The following is a 24,551-nucleotide window of genomic DNA, read 5'->3' on the forward strand; positions in this document are numbered from 1 at the left end:
TTGCTGTAGTTGGTGTCCTCCATCTTGTATTTCAGATCATCCCTACTGTACTGGTTTGTGTTTGCTGTAGTTGGTGTCCTCCATCTTGTATTTCAGATCATCCCTACTGTACTGGTTTGTGTTTGCTGTAGTTGGTGTCCTCCATCTTGTATTTCAGATCATCCCTACTGTACTGGTTTGTGTTTGCTGTAGTTGGTGTCCTCCATCTTGTATTTCAGATCATCCCTACTGTACTGGTTTGTGTTTGCTGTAGTTGGTGTCCTCCATCTTGTATTTCAGATCATCCCTACTGTACTGGTTTGTGTTTGCTGTAGTTGGTGTCCTCCATCTTGTATTTCAGATCATCCCTACTGTACTGGTTTGTGTTTGCTGTAGTTGGTGTCCTCCATCTTGTATTTCAGATCATCCCTACTGTACTGGTTTGTGTTTGCTGTAGTTGGTGTCCTCCATCTTGTATTTCAGATCATCCCTACTGTACTGGTTTGTGTTTGCTGTAGTTGGTGTCCTCCATCTTGTATTTCAGATCATCCCTACTGTACTGGTTTGTGTTTGCTGTAGTTGGTGTCCTCCATCTTGTCATCCTTTTGACCAATCAAATCAGATCACCTGGCAACCATTACGTCTTTATTCCCTTCATTTGAGGAAGACGACTGATTAAATATTTTATTATTTAAAAATTAGTTTTCATGTAAAAAAAAAAAGTTTATTTTTTAAATACCTATGACATTACACATTGACAGAATCCATTTGAAACTTTAAAAAATATATTTTTTATATTTTTTTATTCAACCTTGTTTTAACAAATAAAGGTTGAACAAATTCTTATTTACAATGACGGCCTCACCCGGCCAAACCCAGACAATGCCGGGCCAATTGTGCACCAACCTATTGGACTCCCAATGTGATTCAGCCTCGATTTCGAACCAGGGACTGTAATGTCACCTCTTGCACTGTGATGCAGTGCCTTAGCCAGCTGCGCCACTTTGGAGCCCAGCTTCACCGACAGTAAAATTGGTGTATGACTTAATTTTATGGATAGGAGTGGTACAAAGGTTCTTGTGCGTTGATCGGCACACCGAAGAGGGCGTTAAACGATACGTCATAAGATAATGAGGTCATTAACGATACGTCAATAGATAAAGACGACATTAACGATACGTCATTAGATAAAGAGGTCATTAACGATACGTCATTAGATAAAGAGGTCATTAACGATACGTCATTAGATAAAGACGACATTAACGATACGTCATTAGATAAAGACGACATTAACGATACGTCATTAGATAAAGGGGTCATTAACGATACGTCATTAGATAAAGACGGCATTAACGATACGTCATTAGATAAAGAGGTCATTAACGATACGTCATTAGATAAAGAGGTCATTAACGATACGTCATTAGATAAAGAGGTCATTAACGATACGTCATTAGATAAAGAGGTCATTAACGATACGTCATAAGATAAAGACGACATTAACGATACGTCATTAGATAAAGACGACATTAACGATACGTCATAAGATAAAGAGGTCATTAACGATACGTCATTAGATAATGACGACATTAACGATACGTCATTAGATAAAGACGACATTAACGATACGTCATTAGATAAAGAGGTCATTAACGATATGTCATTAGATAAAGTGGTCATTAACGATACGTCATTAGATAAAGACGACATTAACGATACGTCATTAGATAAAGAGGTCATTAACGATACGTCATAAGATAAAGACGACATTAACGATACGTCATTAGATAAAGACGACATTAACGATACGTCATAAGATAAAGAGGTCATTAACGATACGTCATTAGATAATGACGACATTAATGATACGTCATTAGATAAAGACGACATTAACGATACGTCATTAGATAAAGAAGTCCTTAACGATACGTCATAAGATAAAGACGACATTAACGATACGTCATTAGATAAAGAGGTCATTAACGATATGTCATTAGATAAAGAGGTCATTAACGATACGTCATTAGATAAAGACGACATTAACGATACGTCATTAGATAAAGAGGTCATTAACGATACGTCATAAGATAAAGACGACATTAACGATACGTCATTAGATAAAGACGACATTAACGATACGTCATAAGATAAAGAGGTCATTAACGATACGTCATTAGATAATGACGACATTAATGATACGTCATTAGATAAAGACGACATTAACGATACGTCATTAGATAAAGAAGTCCTTAACGATACGTCATAAGATAAAGACGACCACTTCTAAAAGACTAATTTCACACCATAACCTGCTGAATTTGAAATATAACTTTTCTTTAATTTTTGAGTTTGGCACAAATTCAAATGTGTCACTGACTCGCCCCTTTGGATGTATGTTTCAGCACTGTCTCAATGAAGAGTTAAGGCATTCGATTAGCCACGTGCGACAAGCATGCACAGTTACAAACCTGCTAGAGTTAGCGACAGGCGGAAGAGCAATATCCATCGTCTTAGTATGGATGAAGCCTGAGCTGGAATGTGAAGCTAACTGAAACTGGCTAGTTTTAGAAAACCCTCAATAGATCTCGCTTCAGTCGTAGTTTCACCCCTCTGGTTGGAGGATTCCAGATTTCCTGTTTAATCCCTCCTGATTCCCGGAATATTTCAACAGCGATTTCTGGAAAACGTGTGGATTTGGGGGAAAGTGAGCAGGATGTTTGAACCCTATTCCCATGTTACTCTCTCCCTCCTCTCCTGCAGGTGCTAGACATTAAGAAGAAGCTGAAGCAGTCCAAAAGGTTCTGGTCCAACCTGCCAGATGAGATCTGTATTAAAGACAAGTTGACCGAGTCAGATGAAGAGCAGTGTTGGAACAGTCACGCCAAGGCCAGGTGAGAGGTGTTCAGATCACGCACCTGTAGAACTACAATAACTAGTCCTACGACTAGTCTGATGATGTCTGAACAGTGTTGGAACAGTCACGCCAAGGACAGGTGAGAGGTGTTCAGATCATGCACCTGTTGAACTACACTAACTAATACTACAACTAGTCTGATGAGGTCTGAACAGTGTTGGAGACCCTCAGCTCATCCACCTGTAGAACTACAATAACTAGTCCTACAACTAGTCTGATGAGGTCTGAACAGTGCTGGAGACCCTCAGCTGATCCAGAACTATGGTACTATGGTCCTTGGTACAGGACAAGAGAGAACCAGTACTACAGCCAAGGCCAGATAAGGCAGACGTACTGTTTACCTGTCAATCTCTGACACTTTATGGATATGGTGAGATGTTCTCATCTATTACAGTACACTGACGTGTTTATAACTGCTTGGAATGAAAGCCAGAACCACCCTATCTCTCAACCCCCCACCCCCACCCCCCATCCCCCTCCCAGCTAGTCGAGGCATTTTTGGCCTCACACATCACAGTCCCTGGTCACCACATCACAGTCCCTGGTCACCACAGCACAGTTCCTGGTCACAACAGCACAGTCCCTGGTCACCACAGTACAGTCCCTGGTCACCACATCACAGTCCCTGGTCACCACATCACAACTTTGAGTGATGGAGAACCTCTTCAGGACCACTGACAGCTGCTCTCTGAGTGATGGAGAACCTCTTCAGGACCACTGACAGCTGCTCTCTGAGTGATGGAGAACCTCTTCAGGACCACTGACAGCTGCTCTCTGAGTGATGGAGAACCTCTTCAGGACCACTGACAGCTGCTCTCTGAGTGATGGAGAACCTCTTCAGGACCACTGACAGCTGCTCTCTGAGTGATGGAGAACCTCTTCAGGACCACTGACAGCTGCTCTCTGAGTGATGGAGAACCTCTTCAGGACCACTGACAGCTGCTCTCTGAATGCTGGAGAACCTCTTCAGGACCACTGACAGCTGCTCTCTGAGTGATGGAGAACCTCTTCAGGACCACTGACAGCTGCTCTCTGAATGCTGGAGAACCTCTTCAGGACCACTGACAGCTGCTCTCTGAGTGATGGAGAACCTCTTCAGGACCACTGACAGCTGCTCTCTGAATGCTGGAGAATGCTCCACACGATCCAGATGATTGAATCATTTCCTGCCAAATGAAATGTGCTTGTCTTTTAACATGTCTTCCTCAGAGATGTTTCTTCCTCAGAGATGTTTCTTAACTGGCGTTGTTGTAATCCTCCCAGGTATTTTCCTGAGGTGGTAAAGGACGGCCTCACCAACCAGCTGAACAACCCAGAGGTGGCGGTGGACATCACTAGACCGGACACTCTGATTCGCCAACAGATCATGACACTCAGAGTGATGACCAACAAGCTGAGAAACGCCTACAACGGCAACGACATCTTCTTTCAGGACTCCAGTAAGTCAGCCGCCTTGTGTTCCAAACGGTACCCTGTTCTCTCTGTAGTGCACTACCTTGAACAGGGCCCATAGGGAATAGGGCTCTATTCTCTCTGTAGTGCACTACCTTGAACAGGGACCACAGGGAATAGGGCTCTATTCTCTCTGTAGTGCTCTACCAGGGCCCATAGGGAATAGGGCTCTATTCTCTCTGCTGTGCTCTACCAGGGCCCATAGGGAATAGGGCTCTATTCTCTCTATAGTGCTCTACCTTGACACACTGTCTATATATCACACTGTCTAAATAAGTCTATATACGACACTGTCTATATAACACACTGTCTAAATCAGTCTATATAACACACTGTCTAAATCATTCTATATATCACACTGTCTATATAACAAACTGTCTAAATCAGTCTATATGACACACTGTCTAAATCAGTCTATATAACACACTGTCTATATCAGTCTATATAACACACTGTCTAAATAACACACTGTCTATATCAGTCTATATAACACACTGTCTATATAACACACTGTCTATATAACACACTGTCTATATAACACACTGTCTATATCAGTCTACATAACATAACACACTGTCTATATAACACACTGTCTATATAACACACTGTCTATATAACACACTGTCTATATAACACACTGTCTATATCATTCTATATATCACACTGTCTATATAACACACTGTCTAAATCAGTCTATATGACACACTGTCTAAATCAGTCTATATAACACACTGTCTATATCAGTCTATATAACACACTGTCTATATCAGTCTATATAACACACTGTCTATATAACACACTGTCTATATCAGTCTATATAACACACTGTCTAAATAACACACTGTCTATATAACACACTGTCTATATAACACACTGTCTATATAACACACTGTCTATATCAGTCTACATAACACACTGTCTATATAACACACTGTCTTTATAACACACTGTCTTTATAACACACTGTCTATATAACACACTGTCTATATAACACACTGTCTATATCAGTCTATATAACACACTGTCTATATAACACACTGTCTATATAACACACTGTCTAAATCAGTCTATATGACACACTGTCTAAATCAGTCTATATAACACACTGTCTATATAACACACTGTCTATATCAGTCTATATAACACACTGTCTATATCAGTCTATATAACACACTGTCTATATCAGTCTATATAACACACTGTCTAAATCAGTCTATATAACCACACTGTCTAAATCAGTCTATATGACACACTGTCTAAATCAGTCTATATAACACACTGTCTAAATCAGTCTATATATCACACTGTCTATATAACACACTGTCTAAATCAGTCTATATAACACACTGTCTAAATCAGTCTATATAACACACTGTCTATATGACACACTGTCTATATAACACACTGTCTATATAACACACTGTCTAAATCAGTCTATATATTACACACTGTCTAAATTACTCTATTTAACACAATGTCAATATAACACACTGTCTAGATCAGTCTATATAACACACTGTCTATATCAGTCTATATATAGACACTGTCTAAATCAGTCTATATGACACTGTCTAAATCAGTCTATATAACACACTGTCTAAATCAGTCTATATATAGACACTGTCTAAATCAGTCTATATGACACACTGTCTAAATCAGTCTATATAACACACTGTCTAAATCAGTCTATAAAACACACAGTCTATATAACACACTGTCTATATAACACACTGTCTAAATCAGTCTATATGACACACTGTCTAAATCAGTCTATATAAAACACTGTCTAAATCAGTCTATAAAACACACAGTCTATATAACACACTGTCTATATAACACACTGTCTAAATCAGTCTATATATAGACACTGTCTAAATCAGTCTATATGACACACTGTCTAAATCAGTCTATATAACACACTGTCTAAATCAGTCTATAAAACACACAGTCTATATAACACACTGTCTATATCAGTCTATATAACACACTGTCTATATAACACACTGTCTAAATCAGTCTATATGACACACTGTCTAAATCAGTCTATACAACACACTGTCTATATCAGTCTATATAACACACTGTCTATATCAGTCTATATAACACACTGTCTAAATCAGTCTATATAACCACACTGTCTAAATCAGTCTATATGACACACTGTCTAAATCAGTCTATATAACACACTGTCTAAATCAGTCTATATATCACACTGTCTATATAACACACTGTCTAAATCAGTCTATATAACACACTGTCTAAATCAGTCTATATAACACACTGTCTAAATCAGTCTATATAACACACTGTCTAAATCAGTCTATATAACACACTGTCTATATGACACACTGTCTATATAACACACTGTCTATATAACACACTGTCTAAATCAGTCTATATATTACACACTGTCTAAATTACTCTATTTAACACAATGTCAATATAACACACTGTCTAAATCAGTCTATATAACACACTGTCTATATCAGTCTATATATAGACACTGTCTAAATCAGTCTATATGACACACTGTCTAAATCAGTCTATATAACACACTGTCTAAATCAGTCTATATATAGACACTGTCTAAATCAGTCTATATGACACACTGTCTAAATCAGTCTATATAACACACTGTCTAAATCAGTCTATAAAACACACAGTCTATATAACACACTGTCTATATAACACACTGTCTAAATCAGTCTATATGACACACTGTCTAAATCAGTCTATATAAAACACTGTCTAAATCAGTCTATAAAACACACAGTCTATATAACACACTGTCTATATAACACACTGTCTAAATCAGTCTATATATAGACACTGTCTAAATCAGTCTATATGACACACTGTCTAAATCAGTCTATATAACACACTGTCTAAATCAGTCTATAAAACACACATTCTATATAACACACTGTCTATATCAGTCTATATAACACACTGTCTAAATAACACTGTCTATATCAGTCTATATAAAACACTGTCTATATAACACACTGTCTATATAACACACTGTCTATATCAGTCTACATAACACACTGTCTATATAACACACTGTCTTTATAACACACTGTCTTTATAACACACTGTCTATATAACACACTGTCTATATAACACACTGTCTATATCAGTCTATATAACACACTGTCTATATATCACACTGTCTATATAACACACTGTCTAAATCAGTCTATATAACACACTGTCTAAATCAGTCTATATAACACACTGTCTAAATCAGTCTATATAACACACTGTCTAAATCAGTCTATATAACACACTGTCTATATGACACACTGTCTATATAACACACTGTCTATATAACACACTGTCTAAATCAGTCTATATATTACACACTGTCTAAATTACTCTATTTAACACAATGTCAATATAACACACTGTCTAAATCAGTCTATATAACACACTGTCTATATCAGTCTATATATAGACACTGTCTAAATCAGTCTATATGACACACTGTCTAAATCAGTCTATATAACACACTGTCTAAATCAGTCTATATATAGACACTGTCTAAATCAGTCTATATGACACACTGTCTAAATCAGTCTATATAACACACTGTCTAAATCAGTCTATAAAACACACAGTCTATATAACACACTGTCTATATAACACACTGTCTAAATCAGTCTATATGACACACTGTCTAAATCAGTCTATATAAAACACTGTCTAAATCAGTCTATAAAACACACAGTCTATATAACACACTGTCTATATAACACACTGTCTAAATCAGTCTATATATAGACACTGTCTAAATCAGTCTATATGACACACTGTCTAAATCAGTCTATAAAACACACAGTCTATATAACACACTGTCTATATAACACACTGTCTATATAACACACTGTCTAAATCAGTCTATATGACACACTGTCTAAATCAGTCTATACAACACACTGTCTATATCAGTCTATATAACACACTGTCTATATCAGTCTATATAACACACTGTCTAAATCAGTCTATATAACCACACTGTCTAAATCAGTCTATATGACACACTGTCTAAATCAGTCTATATAACACACTGTCTAAATCAGTCTATATATCACACTGTCTATATAACACACTGTCTAAATCAGTCTATATAACACACTGTCTAAATCAGTCTATATAACACACTGTCTAAATCAGTCTATATAACACACTGTCTAAATTACTCTATTTAACACAATGTCAATATAACACACTGTCTAAATCAGTCTATATAACACACTGTCTATATCAGTCTATATATAGACACTGTCTAAATCAGTCTATATGACACACTGTCTAAATCAGTCTATATAACACACTGTCTAAATCAGTCTATATATAGACACTGTCTAAATCAGTCTATATGACACACTGTCTAAATTAGTCTATATAACACACTGTCTAAATCAGTCTATAAAACACACAGTCTATATAACACACTGTCTAAATCAGTCTATATGACACACTGTCTAAATCAGTCTATATGACACACTGTCTAAATCAGTCTATACAACACACTGTCTATATCAGTCTATATAACACACTGTCTATATCAGTCTATATAACCACACTGTCTAAATCAGTCTATATGACACACTGTCTAAATCAGTCTATATAACACACTGTCTAAATCAGTCTATATATCACACTGTCTATATAACACACTGTCTAAATCAGTCTATATAACACACTGTCTAAATCAGTCTATATAACACACTGTCTAAATCAGTCTATATAACACACTGTCTAAATTACTCTATTTAACACAATGTCAATATAACACACTGTCTAAATCAGTCTATATAACACACTGTCTATATCAGTCTATATATAGACACTGTCTAAATCAGTCTATATGACACACTGTCTAAATCAGTCTATATAACACACTGTCTAAATCAGTCTATATATAGACACTGTCTAAATCAGTCTATATGACACACTGTCTAAATTAGTCTATATAACACACTGTCTAAATCAGTCTATAAAACACACAGTCTATATAACACACTGTCTAAATCAGTCTATATGACACACTGTCTAAATCAGTCTATATAAAACACTGTCTTTTATTTTTTATTTTATTTCACCTTTATTTAACCAGGTAGGCTAGTTGAGAACACGTTCTCATTTGCAACTGCGACCTGGCCAAGATAAAGCATAGCAGTGTGAGCAGACAACACAGAGTTACACATGGAATAAACAATTAACAAGTCAATAACACAGTAGAAAACAAAGGGGGAGTCTATATACAATGTGTGCAAAAGGCATGAGGAGGTAGGCGAATAATTACAATTTTGCAGATTAACACTGGAGTGATAAATGATCAGATGGTCATGTACAGGTAGAGATATTGGTGTGCAAAAGAGCAAGTAAATAAATAAAAACAGTATGGGGATGAGGTAGGTGAAAATGGGTGGGCTATTTACCAATAGACTATGTACAGCAGCAGCGATCGGTTAGCTGCTCAGATAGCTGATGTTTGAAGTTGGTGAGGGAGATAAAAGTCTCCAACTTCAGCGATTTTGCAATTCGTTCCAGTCACAGGCAGCAGAGTACTGGAACGAAAGGCGGCCAAATGAGGTGTTGGCTTTAGGGATGATCAGTGAGATACACCTGCTGGAGCGCGTGCTACGGATGGGTGTTGCCATCGTGACCAGTGAACTGAGATAAGGCGGAGCTTTACCTAGCATGGACTTGTAGATGACCTGGAGCCAGTGGGTCTGGCGACGAATATGTAACGAGGGCCAGCCGACCAGAGCATACAGGTCGCAGTGGTGGGTGGTATAAGGTGCTTTAGTGACAAAACGGATGGCACTGTGATAGACTGCATCCAGTTTGCTGAGTAGAGTATTGGAAGCCATTTTGTAGATGACATCGCCGAAGTCGAGGATCGGAAGGATAGTCAGTTTTACTAGGGTAAGCTTGGCGGCGTGAGTGAAGGAGGCTTTGTTGCGGAATAGAAAGCCGACTCTTGATTTGATTTTCGATTGGAGATGTTTGATATGAGTCTGGAAGGAGAGTTTGCAGTCTAGCCAGACACCTAGGTACTTATAGATGTCCACATATTCAAGGTCGGAACCATCCAGGGTGGTGATGCTAGTCGGGCATGCGGGTGCAGGCAGCGATCGGTTGAAAAGCATGCATTTGGTTTTACTAGCGTTTAAGAGCAGTTGGAGGCCACGGAAGGAGTGTTGTATGGCATTGAAGCTTGTTTGGAGGTTAGATAGCACAGTGTCCAATGACGGGCCGAAAGTATATAGAATGGTGTCGTCTGCGTAGAGGTGGATCAGGGAATCGCCCGCAGCAAGAGCAACATCATTGATATATACAGAGAAAAGAGTCGGCCCGAGAATTGAACCCTGTGGCACCCCCATAGAGACTGCCAGAGGACCGGACAGCATGCCCTCCGATTTGACACACTGAACTCTGTCTGCAAAGTAATTGGTGAACCAGGCAAGGCAGTCATCCGAAAAACCGAGGCTACTGAGTCTGCCGATAAGAATATGGTGATTGACAGAGTCGAAAGCCTTGGCAAGGTCAATGAAGACGGCTGCACAGTACTGTCTTTTATCGATGGCGGTTATGATATCGTTTAGTACCTTGAGTGTTGCTGAGGTGCACCCGTGACCGGCTCGGAAACCAGATTGCACAGCGGAGAAGGTACGGTGGGATTCGAGATGGTCAGTGACCTGTTTGTTGACTTGGCTTTCGAAGACCTTAGATAGGCAGGGCAGGATGGATATAGGTCTGTAACAGTTTGGGTCCAGGGTGTCTCCCCCTTTGAAGAGGGGGATGACTGCGGCAGCTTTCCAATCCTTGGGGATCTCAGACGATATGAAAGAGAGGTTGAACAGGCTGGTAATAGGGGTTGCGACAATGGCGGCGGAAAGTTTCAGAAATAGGGGGTCCAGATTGTCAAGCCCAGCTGATTTGTACGGGTCCAGGTTTTGCAGCTCTTTCAGAACATCTGCTATCTGGATTTGGGTAAAGGAGAACCTGGAGAGGCTTGGGCGAGGAGCTGCCGGGGGCAGAGCTGTTGGCCGAGGTTGGAGTAGCCAGGCGGAAGGCATGGCCAGCCGTTGAGAAATGCTTATTGAAGTTTTCGATAATCATGGATTTATCGGTGGTGACCGTGTTACCTAGCCTCAGTGCAGTGGGCAGCTGGGAGGAGGTGCTCTTGTTCTCCATGGACTTCACAGTGTCCCAGAACTTTTTGGAGTTGGAGCTACAGGATGCAAACTTCTGCCTGAAGAAGCTGGCCTTAGCTTTCCTGACTGACTGCGTGTATTGGTTCCGGACTTCCCTGAACAGTTGCATATCCCGGGACTATTCGATGCTATTGCAGTCCGCCACAGGATGTTTTTGTGCTGGTCGAGGGCAGTCAGGTCTGGGGTGAACCAAGGACTGTATCTGTTCTTAGTTCTGCATTTTTTGAACGGAGCATGCTTATCTAAAATGGTAAGGAAGTTACTTTTAAAGAATGACCAGGCATCCTCAACTGACAGGATGAGGTCAATGTCCTTCCAGGATACCCGGGCCAGGTCGATTAGAAAGGCCTGCTCACAGAAGTGTTTTAGGGAGCGTTTGACAGTGATGAGGGGTGGTCGTTTGACTGCGGCTCCGTAGCGGATACAGGCAATGAGGCAGTGATCGCTGAGATCCTGGTTGAAGACAGCGGAGGTGTATTTGGAGGGCCAGTTGGTCAGGATGACGTCTATGAGGGTGCCCTTGTTTACAGAGTTAGGGTTGTACCTGGTGGGTTCCTTGATGATTTGTGTGAGATTGAGGGCATCCAGCCTAGATTGTAGGACTGGCGGGGTGCCAAGCATATCCCAGTTTAGGTCACCCAACAGAACAAACTCTGAGGCTAGATGGGGGGGCGATCAATTCACAAATGGTGTCCAGGGCACAGCTGGGAGCTGAGGGGGGGTCGGTAGCAGGCGGCAACAGTGAGAGACTTATTTCTGGAGAGAGTAATTTTCAAAATTAGTAGTTCGAACTGTTTGGGTATGGACCTGGAAAGTATGACATTACTTTGCAGGCTCTCTCTGCAGTAGACTGCAACTCCTCCCCCTTTAGCAGTTCTATCTTGACGGAAGATGTTATAGTTGGGTATGGAAATCTCTGAATTTTTGGTGGCCTTCCTGAGCCAGGATTCAGACACAGCAAGGACATCAGGGTTAGCAGAGTGTGCTAGAGCAGTGAGTAAAACAAACTTAGGGAGGAGGCTTCTGATGTTGACATGCATGAAACCAAGGCTTTTCGATCACAGAAGTCAACAAATGAGGGTGCCTGGGGACATGCAGGGCCTGGGTTTACCTCCACATCACCCGCGGAACAGAGAAGGAGTAGTATGAGGGTGCGGCTAAAGGCTATCAAAACTGGTCGCCTAGAGCGTTGGGGACAGAGAATAAGAGGAGCAGGTTTCTGGGCATGGTAGAATATATTCAGGGCATAATGCGCAGACAGGGGTATGGTGGGGTGCGGGTACAGCGGGGGTAAGCCCAGGCACTGGGTGATGATGAGAGAGGTTGAGTCTCTGGACATGCTGGTTGTAATGGGTGAGGTCACCGCATGTGTGGGAGGTGGGACAAAGGAGTTATCAGGGGTATGAAGAGTAGAACTAGGGGCTCCATTGTGAACTAGAACAATGATAACTAACCTGAGCAACAGTATACAAGGCATATTGACATTTGAGAGAGACATACAGCGAGGCATACAGTAATCACAGGTGTTGAATTGGGAAAGCTAGCTTAAACAGTAGGTGAGACAACAGCTAATCAGCTAGCACAACAACAGCAGGTAAAATGGCGTTGACTAGGCAACGGGGCCGACAGATAAAACATAAACAAGCAGAATGGAGTACCGTGATTAATGGACAGTCCAGAGTGCATCAGCTATGTAGCCAAGAGATCAGTGTCCAGGGGGCAGCGGTGGATGGGGCAGGGAAGCTGGACTGGCGAGTGTTATCCAGGTTGAAAAAAAGCTTGTATAGCTTGTAGCTAGTTAGCTGGTTAGCTTCTGGAGGTTCTTGAGTGTGTTCTAAAAATTAAAAAATAATAGCGATTCCGTATCACATTGGGTGAGGCAGGTTTCCGGAAAGGTATAAACAGATTAAAAATCAAGAAGAGATAGAAAGTAAATATGGGTCCGGTGAGTGTTTGGGACGCGGCGATTCAGACGGTTAGCAGGCCTGTGCTAACAAGCTAACAGTTCGTAGGCCCGGGCTAGTCAAGCTAGCAGTTAGCAGGCCTGTGCTAACAAGCTAACAGTTCGTAGGCCCGGGCTAGACAAGCTAGCAGTTAGCAGGCCTGTGCTAACAAGCTAACAGTTCGTAGGCCCGGGCTAGACAAGCTAGCAGTTAGCAGGCCTGTGCTAACAAGCTAACAGTTCGTAGGCCCGGGCTAAACAAGGTAGCAGTTAGCGGACCGGGGCTAGACAAGCTAGCAGTTAGCAGGCCGAGTTTAGCAAGCAGGGAGATAGTGAGGGCTAGAGAGTTGGCCTTTAGGGGACGTCGCGATGGGGTGAGTCTGTTTATTCCTCTTCATGCGGTGACATCGATAGACCGGTCGTGGGCCCGGGTATTGTAGCCCAGGAGTATGCTACGGTGGTAGTACAGGTGCGCTGGCCGGGCTAGCTTCACGCTAAGTGGGTGGAAGCGCTAGCCAGGAGTAATCATCCGGGGTTGCGGTTTAGCTAGATAGCTAGTTGTGAAGATCCAGCTGAAATGGTCCGTTTGCGGTGGGAATCCAGGGATGAAAAATAAATAGGTCCGTTTTGCTCTGGTTAGAGTCGCGTTGTTCGAGCTGGCGAGAGCTTTCCGAGCTAAAGGTTAGCTTAGCTGATGACCGGTTAGCTGAAGACCGCTAGCATAGCTGGTGGTTAGCCGGCTAGCTTCAGTTGAGGGGTTCCGGTTCCGAAGTAAATATAAATACTTTAGGAAAAATAGCTACATTGGGTGAGGCGGGTTGCAGGAGAGTATTTGGAAGCTTAGGTTTAGCAAAATGTTTTTGAAGAAAAATATGTAAAAAACTAAAAATAGACGATATATACGAGGGACACGACGAGACAGGACGACTTACTGCTACGCCATCTTGGATAGCCAACCAAAATCAGTCTATAAAACACACAGTCTATATAACACACTGTCTATATAACACACTGTCTATATAACACACTGTCTAAATCAGTCTATATATAGACACTGTCTAAATCAGTCTATATGACACACTGTCTAAATCAGTCTATATAACACACTGTCTAAATCAGTCTATAAAACACACAGTCTATATAACACACTGTCTATATCAGTCTATATAACACACTGTCTATATAACACACTGTCTATATCAGTCTATATAACACACTGTCTATATAACACACTGTCTTTATAACACACTGTCTTTATAACACACTGTCTATATAACACACTGTCTATATAACACACTGTCTATATAACACACTGTCTATATCAGTCTATATAACACACTGTCTATATAACACACTGTTTATATAACACACTGTCTAAATCAGTCTACATAACACACTGTCTATATAACACACTGTCTTTATAACACACTGTCTTTATAACACACTGTCTATATAACACACTGTCTATATAACACACTGTCTATATCAGTCTATATAACACACTGTCTATATAACACACTGTCTATATAACACACTGTCTAAATCAGTCTATATGACACACTGTCTAAATCAGTCTATATAACACACTGTCTATATCAGTCTATATAACACACTGTCTATATCAGTCTATATAACACACTGTCTAAATCAGTCTATATAACCACACTGTCTAAATCAGTCTATATGACACACTGTCTAAATCAGTCTATATAACACACTGTCTAAATCAGTCTATATATCACACTGTCTATATAACACACTGTCTAAATCAGTCTATATAACACACTGTCTAAATCAGTCTATATAACACACTGTCTAAATCAGTCTATATAACACACTGTCTAAATCAGTCTATATAACACACTGTCTATATGACACACTGTCTATATAACACACTGTCTAAATCAGTCTATATATTACACACTGTCTAAATTACTCTATTTAACACAATGTCAATATAACACACTGTCTAAATCAGTCTATATAACACACTGTCTATATCAGTCTATATATAGACACTGTCTAAATCAGTCTATATGACACACTGTCTAAATCAGTCTATATAACACACTGTCTAAATCAGTCTATAAAACACACAGTCTATATAACACACTGTCTATATAACACACTGTCTAAATCAGTCTATATGACACACTGTCTAAATCAGTCTATATAAAACACTGTCTAAATCAGTCTATAAAACACACAGTCTATATAACACACTGTCTATATAACACACTGTCTAAATCAGTCTATATATAGACACTGTCTAAATCAGTCTATATGACACACTGTCTAAATCAGTCTATATAACACACTGTCTAAATCAGTCTATAAAACACACAGTCTATATAACACACTGTCTATATCAGTCTATATAACACACTGTCTAAATAACACTGTCTATATCAGTCTATATAACACACTGTCTATATAACACACTGTCTATATCAGTCTATATAACACACTGTCTATATAACACACTGTCTATATAACACACTGTCTATATAACACACTGTCTATATAACACACTGTCTATATAACACACTGTCTATATCAGTCTATATAACACACTGTCTATATAACACACTGTCTATATCAGTCTATATACCACACTGTTTAAATCAGTCTATATAACCACACTGTCTAAATCAGTCTATATGACACACTGTCTAAATCAGTCTGTATAACCACACTGTCTAAATCAGTCTATATAACCACACTGTCTATATCAGTCTATATAACACACTGTCTATATAACACACTGTCTAAATCAGTCTATATGACACACTGTCTAAATCAGTCTATATAACACACTGTCTAAATCAGTCTATGTAACACACTGTCTTAATCAGTCTATATATCACACTGTCTATATAACACACTGTCTAAATCAGTCTATATAACACACTGTCTAAATCAGTCTATATATTACACACTGTCTAAATCAGTCTATTTAACACAATGTCTATATAACACACTGTCTAAATCAGTCTATATAACACACTGTATAAATCAGTCTATATATAGACACTGTCTAAATCAGTCTATATGACACACTGTCTAAATCAGTCTATGTAACACACCGTCTATATGACACACTGTCTAAATCAGTCTATATAACACACTGTCTAAATCAGTCTATATAACCACACTGTCTAAATCAGTCTATATAACACACTGTCTATATAACACACTGTCTAAATCAGTCTATATAACACACTGTCTATATCAGTCTATATAACACACTGTCTATATAACACACTGTCTAAATCAGTCTATATAACACACTGTCTAAATCAGTCTATATGACACACTGTCTAAATCAGTCTATATACAGTGCCTTGCGAAAGTATTCGGCCCCCTTGAACTTTGCGACCTTTTGCCACATTTCAGTCTTCAAACATAAAGATACAAAACTGTATTTTTGTGAAGAATCAACAACAAGTGGGACACAATCATGAAGTGGAACGACATTTATTGGATATTTCAAACTTTTTAACAAATCAAAAACTGAAAAATTGGGCGTGCAAAATTATTCAGCTCCCTTAAGTTAATACTTTGTAGCGCCACCTTTTGCTGCGATTACAGCTGTAAGTCGCTTGGGGTATGTCTCTATCAGTTTTGCACATCGAGAGACTGAAATTTTTTCCCATTCCTCCTTGCAAAACAGCTCGAGCTCAGTGAGGTTGGATGGAGAGCATTTGTGAACAGCAATTTTCAGTTCTTTCCACAGATTCTCGATTGGATTCAGGTCTGGACTTTGACTTGTCCATTCTAACACCTGGATATGTTTATTTTTGAACCATTCCATTGTAGATTTTGCTTTATGTTTTGGATCATTGTCTTGTTGGAAGACAAATCTCCGTCCCAGTCTCACGTCTTTTGTAGACTCCATCAGGTTTTCTTCCAGAATGGTCCTGTATTTGGCTCCATCCATCTTCCCATCAATTTTAACCATCTTCCCTGTCCCTGCTGAAGAAAAGCAGGCCCAAACCATGATGCTGCCTCCACCATGTTTGACAGTGGGGATGGTGTGTTCAGGGTGATGAGCTGTGTTGCTTTTACGCCAAACATAACGTTTTGCATTGTTGCCAAAAAGTTCAATTTTGGTTTCATCTGACCAGAGCACCTTCTTCCACATGTTTGGTGTGTCTCCCAGGTGGCTTGTGGCAAACTTTAAACGACACTTTTTATGGATATCTTTAAGAAATGGCTTTCTTCTTGCCACTCTTCCATAAAGGCCAGATTTGTGCAATATACGACTGATTGTTGTCCTATTGACAGAGTCTCCCACCTCAGCTGTAGATCTCTGCAGTTCATCCAGAGTGATCATGGGCCTCTTGGCTGCATCTCTGATCAGTCTTCTCCTTGTATGAGCTGAAAGTTTAGAGGGACGGCCAGGTCTTGGTAGATTTGCAGTGGTCTGATACTCCTTCCATTTCAATATTATCGCTTGCACAGTGCTCCTTGGGATGTTTAAAGCTTGGGAAATCTTTTTGTATCCAAATCCGGCTTTAAACTTCTTCACAACAGTATCTCGGACCTGCCTGGTGTGTTCCTTGTTCTTCATGATGCTCTCTGCGCTTTTAACAAACCTCTGAGACTATCACAGTGCAGGTGCATTTATACGGAGACTTGACTACACACAGGTGGATTGTATTTATCATCATTAGTCATTTAGGTCAACATTGGATCATTCAGAGATCCTCACTGAACTTCTGGAGAGAGTTTGCTGCACTGAAAGTAAAGGGGCTGAATAATTTTGCACGCCCAATTTTCAGTTTTTGATTTGTTAAAAAGTTTGAAATATCCAATAAATGTCATTCCACTTCATGATTGTGTCCCACTTGTTGTTGATTCTTCACAAAAAATACAGTTTTACATCTTTATGTTTGAAGCCTGAAATGTGGCAAAAGGTCGCAAAGTTCAAGGGGGCCGAATACTTTCGCAAGGCACTGTAACACACTGTCTATATAACACACTGTCTATATCAGTCTATATAACACACTGTCTAAATCAGTCTATATGACACACTGTATATATAACACACTGTCTAAATCAGTCTATATAACACACTGTCTAAATCAGTCTATATGACACACTGTCTAAATCAGTCTATATAACCACACTGTCTATATAACACACTGTCTAAATCAGTCTATATAACACACTGTCTAAATCAGTCTATATAACACACTGTCTATATAACACACTGTCTAAATCAGTCTATATAACACACTGTCTAAATCAGTCTATATAACACACTGTCTATATAACACACTGTCTATATGACACACTGTCTAAATCAGTCTATATAACACACTGTCTAAATCAGTCTATATAACACACTGTCTATATAACACACTGTCTATATGACACACTGTCTAAATCAGTCTATATAACACACTGTCTATATAACACACTGTCTATATGACACACTGTCTAAATCAGTCTATATAACACACTGTCTAAATCAGTCTATATAACACACAGTCTAAATCAGTCTATATAACACACTGTCTAAATCAGTCTATATGACACACTGTCTATATAACACACTGTCTAAATCAGTCTATATAACACACTGTGTATATAACACACTGTCTATATGACACACTGTCTAAATCAGTCTATATAACACACTGTCTAAATCAGTCTATATAACACACTGTCTAAATCAGTCTATATAACACACTGTCTAAATCAGTCTATATAACACACTGTCTAAATCAGTCTATATAACACACTGTCTAAATCAGTCTATATAACACACTGTCTAAATCAGTCTATATAACCACACTGTCTATATAACACACTGTCTAAATCAGTCTATATAACACACTGTCTATATAACACACTGTCTAAATCAGTCTATATGACACACTGTCTAAATCAGTCTATATAACACACTGTCTAAATCAGTCTATATGACACACTGTCTATATGACACACTGTCTAAATCAGTCTATATAACACACTGTCTATACCAGTCTATATAACACACTGTCTATATAACACACTGTCTAAATCAGTCTATATAACACACTGTCTATATAACACACTGTCTAAATCAGTCTATATAACACACTGTCTAAATCTGGGACTGAGCCCTGTGGTGAGTCTCTGGCTCCCTAGTGAAATCTAGCCCTGTGATGAGTCTCTGGCTCCCTAGTGAAATCTAGCCCTGTGATGAGTCTCTGGCTCCCTAGTGAAATCTAGCCCTGTGGTGAGTCTCTGGCTCCTTACTGAAATCTAGCCCTGTGATGAATCCCTGGCTCCCTAGTGAAATCTAGCCCTGTGGTGAGTCTCTGGCTCCCTAGTGAAATCTAGCCCTGTGATGAATCTCTGGATCCCTAGTGAAATCTAGCCCTGTGATGAATCTCTGGATCCCTAGTGAAATCTAGCCCTGTGATGAGTCTCTGGCTCCCTAGTGAAATCTAGCCATGTGATGAATCTCTGGCTCCCAAGTGAAATCAGAGGAGAGGGCTGATGGTAGAGAGGAGGCTGAGATCAGTGTGACAGAGGAGAGAGCTGATGGTGGAGAGGAGGCTGAGATCAGTGTGACAGAGGAGAGGGCTGATGATAGAGAGGAGTGGGGCTGATGGTAGAGAGGAGAGGGCTGATGGTAGAGAGGAGAGGGGCTGATGGTAGAGAGGAGGCTGAGATCAGTGTGACAGAGGAGAGGGCTGATGATAGAGAGGAGAGGGGCTGATGGTGGAGAGGAATGGGGCTGATGGTAGAGAGGAGAGGAGAGGGGCTGATGGTTGAGAGGAGTGGGCCTGATGGTAGAGAGGAGAGGAGAGGGGCTGATGGTAGAGAGGAGAGGGGCTGATGGTAGAGAGGAGAGGGGCTGATGGTAGAGAGGAGTGGGGCTGATGGTAGAGAGGTGAGGGGCTAATGGTAGAGAGGAGAGGGGCTGATGGTAGAGAGGAGAGGGCCTGATGGTAGAGAGGAGAGGGAGAGGAGAGGGGCTGATGTTAGAGGAGAGTGGCTGATGGTAGAGAGGAGATGAGAGGGGCTGATGGTAGAGAGGAGAGGGGCTGATGGTAGAGAGGAGAGGGGCTGATGGTAGAGAGGAGAGGGGCTGATGGTAGAGAGGAGAGGGGCTGATGGTAGAGAGGAGAGGGGCTGATGGTAGAGAGGAGAGGGGCTGATGGTAGAGAGGAGAGGGGCTGATGGTAGAGAGGAGAGGTGCTGATGGTAGAGAGGAGAGGGGCTGATGGTAGAGAGGAGAGGGGCTGATGGTAGAGAGGAGAGGGGCTGATGGTAGAGAGGAGAGGGGCTGATGGTAGAGAGGAGAGGGGCTGATGGTAGAGAGGAGAGGGCTGATGGTAGAGAGGAGAGGGGCTGATGGTAGAGAGGAGTGGTCCTGATGGTAGAGAGGAGAGGGGCTGATGGTAGAGAGGAGAGGGGTTGATGGTAGAGAGGAGAGGAGAGGGGCTGATGGTAGAGAGGAGAGGGGCTGATGGTAGAGTGGAGTGGTCCTGATGGTAGAGAGGTGAGGGGCTGATGGTAGAGAGGAGAGGAGAGGGGCTGATGGTAGAGAGGAGAGGAGAGGGGCTGATGGTAGAGAGGAGAGGAGAGGGGCTGATGGTAGAGAGGAGAGGAGAGGGGCTGATGGTAGAGAGGAGAGGGGCTGATGGTAGAGAGGAGAGGAGAGGGGCTGATGGTAGAGAGGAGTGGTCCTGATGGTAGAGAGGAGTGGTCCTGATGGTAGAGAGGAGAAGGGCTGATGGTAGAGAGGAGAATCTTGACTACCCCTCGGGAGACTGTTGGACGTGACCTGGATCCTCCAGCCTCTGTTAAAGACCGTTGTCCAGCACCAAGAACAACATGTACTTGGTTTTTTAAATAAATCTATTATTTATAAACCCGCTTACCCCTTCAATGTAGGAGGATACGTATGCAAATAAAATATGTGGTCAGAATAATCAGATCAGATTGTGATGTCATACTGGGGTGAAAAACTAAAAAAACTTTTAAAAACTCAATTCCACCTGAACAGGCTGAAATGCAAATAATATATATATATTTTTTTTATCTTACACGAAAAGGACATTATGATAATTGAACACTTTTCAGTGTTATTTCAACCTCATAGTATGGAAATATCACGTTTCTGTCTGCATTGCCTCATTACAACCAAAAAGCATTTATTCATTTTAATTTTTTTATGATATATTGCCAATTTTGACTTTACCTTCCTGTGGAGATCGCTCAGCTCTGCCTCCAGGACAATAAACATCCACCTGCAAAGTGAGACAGACATCATTAGGGGTTTTGAATAACACTGGCTGGGACAACAAGGCAGGGATATGGCCCAGAAAACTTTCATGGCAGACGGTCAACTATCTGTTCTTTGAGTCTGTTTGGAACCTCACTTATTGTGTGTGTGTGTGTGTGTGTGTGTGTGTGTGTGTGTGTGTGTGTGTGTGTGTGTGTGTGTCTGTGTGTGTCTGTGTGTGTCTGTGTGTGTCTGTCTGTCTGTCTGTCTGTCTGTCTGTCTGTCTGTCTGTCTCTCTCTCCTCTCTCCAGGTGACGAGGGCAGCGGCAGCAGCAGTGGCTGTACAGAGGGATGTACCACAGAGTTTGTGTTTGTGGGTCCAGAGGCCCCCGTGGTGGGAGCAGACAGGAGTGATGAGCGAGCTTCTGCTGCATCAGGCAGCACCCCACATCCCTCCAGACCCTCTCCCCTGCTACTGACCCTCTCTCTCACAGCCCTGTCCTGGTCCAGGAGATAATACCAGCTGGCCCGAGAGGACACCAGGACATTACCCCTGCTACTGACCCTCTCTCTCACAGCCCTGTCCTGGTCCAGGAGATAATACCAGCTGGCCCGAGAGGACACCAGGACATTACCCCTGCTACTGACCCTCTCTCTCACAGCCCTGTCCTGGTCCAGGAGATAATACCAGCTGGCCCGAGAGGACACCAGGACATTACTGCTACTCTGACTCTGGCACCAATCAGACAGCCAGCCAGCCGGTCGTCATACTAACTGTTAGTGTTCTCTAAACGGAACCAGAACAGGACAACCCTTTTGGATCCCCACCATGAAGAGATATGGTGACAGTAGTATACTGTAGTAGACTGAGGAGTGTTGTGAGTGCTGCATCCTGCTTTGTCCCCAAAGATCTCTCTGTTCTAATCTGCTCTGCTCTAATCTATCTGTTCTGCTCTATTCTAATCTGTTCTGCTCTATTCTAATCTGTTCTGCTCTATTCTAATCTGTTCTGCTCTATTCTAATCTGTTCTAATCTGTTCTGCTCTATTCTATCTGTTCTGCTCTATTCTATCTGTTCTGCTCTATTCTAATCTGTTCTGCTCTATTCTATCTGTTCTGCTCTATTCTAATCTGTTCTGCTCTATTCTAATCTGTTCTAATCTGTTCTGCTCTATTCTAATCTGTTCTGCTCTATTCTATCTGTTCTGCTCTATTCTAATCTGTTCTGCTCTATTCTAATCTGTTCTGCTCTATTCTATCTGTTCTGCTCTATTCTAATCTGTTCTGCTCTATTCTATTCTATTCTAATCTGTTCTGCTCTATTCTAATCTGTTCTGCTCTATTCTAATCTGTTCTGCTCTATTCTAATCTGTTCTGCTCTATTCTAATCTGTTCTGCTCTATTCTATCTGTAATCTGTTCTCTATTCTAATCTGTTCTGCTCTATTCTAATCTGTTCTGCTCTATTCTAATCTGTTCTGCTCTATTCTAATCTGTTCTGCTCTATTCTAATCTGTTCTGCTCTATTCTAATCTGTTCTGCTCTATTCTAATCTGTTCTGCTCTATTCTAATCTGTTCTGCTCTATTCTATCTGTTCTGCTCTATTCTAATCTGTTCTGCTCTATTCTATCTGTTCTGCTCTATTCTAATCTGTTCTGCTCTATTCTAATTCTAATCTGTTCTGCTCTATTCTAATCTGTTCTGCTCTATTCTAATCTGTTCTGCTCTATTCTAATCTGTTCTGCTCTATTCTAATCTGTTCTGCTCTATTCTAATCTGTTCTGCTCTATTCTCTGTTCTGCTCTATTCTAATCTGTTCTGCTCTATTCTATCTGTTCTGCTCTATTCTAATCTGTTCTGCTCTATTCTAATCTGTTTCTGCTCTATTCTATCTGTTCTTCTATTCTATCTGTTCTGCTCTATTCTATCTGTTCTGCTCTATTCTAATCTGTTCTGCTCTATTCTAATCTGTTCTAATCTGTTCTGCTCTATTCTAATCTGTTCTGCTCTATTCTAATCTGTTCTGCTCTATTCTAATCTGTTCTGCTCTATTCTATCTGTTCTGCTCTATTCTAATCTGTTCTGCTCTATTCTATCTGTTCTGCTCTATTCTATCTGTTCTGCTCTATTCTAATCTGTTCTGCTCTATTCTAATCTGTTCTAATCTGTTCTGCTCTATTCTAATCTGTTCTGCTCTATTCTAATCTGTTCTGCTCTATTCTAATCTGTTCTGCTCTATTCTATCTGTTCTGCTCTATTCTAATCTGTTCTGTTCTGCTCTATTCTATCTGCTCTATTCTTCTGTTCTGCTCTATTCTAATCTGTTCTAATCTGTTCTGCTCTATTCTAATCTGTTCTGCTCTATTCTAATCTGTTCTGCTCTATTCTATCTGTTCTGCTCTATTCTATCTGTTCTGCTCTATTCTATCTGTTCTGCTCTATTCTAATCTGTTCTGCTCTATTCTAATCTTTTCTAATCTGTTCTGCTCTATTCTAATCTGTTCTGCTCTATTCTAATCTGTTCTGCTCTATTCTAATCTGTTCTGCTCTAATCTGTTCTGCTCTATTCTAATCTGTTCTGCTCTATTCTAATCTGTTCTGCTCTATTCTATCTGTTCTGCTCTATTCTATCTGTTCTGCTCTATTCTATCTGTTCTGCTCTATTCTATCTGTTCTGCTCTATTCTAATCTGTTCTGCTCTATTCTAATCTGTTCTAATCTGTTCTGCTCTATTCTAATCTGTTCTGCTCTATTCTAATCTGTTCTGCTCTATTCTAATCTGTTCTGCTCTATTCTATCTGTTCTGCT

General features: G+C 40.6%; 1 protein-coding gene across 1 annotated transcript; it reads left to right on the plus strand.

Annotated features, from left to right (window-relative positions):
* Positions 1-2,739: 2,739 nt before the first annotated feature.
* LOC121843431 (glypican-6-like) lies at positions 2,740-22,667 on the plus strand (the record flags this gene model as incomplete). The annotated part of the gene is made up of 3 exons (XM_042313016.1): positions 2,740-2,870; positions 4,157-4,332; positions 22,055-22,667. Coding segments are annotated over 3 exons (513 nt in total), but the record flags the coding sequence as incomplete, so codon positions are not given.
* Positions 22,668-24,551: the final 1,884 nt, after the last annotated feature.

Source organism: Oncorhynchus tshawytscha, unplaced genomic scaffold (assembly GCF_018296145.1).
Source record: "Oncorhynchus tshawytscha isolate Ot180627B unplaced genomic scaffold, Otsh_v2.0 Un_contig_8990_pilon_pilon, whole genome shotgun sequence".
In the NCBI taxonomy this organism is placed as follows: domain Eukaryota; kingdom Metazoa; phylum Chordata; class Actinopteri; order Salmoniformes; family Salmonidae; genus Oncorhynchus; species Oncorhynchus tshawytscha.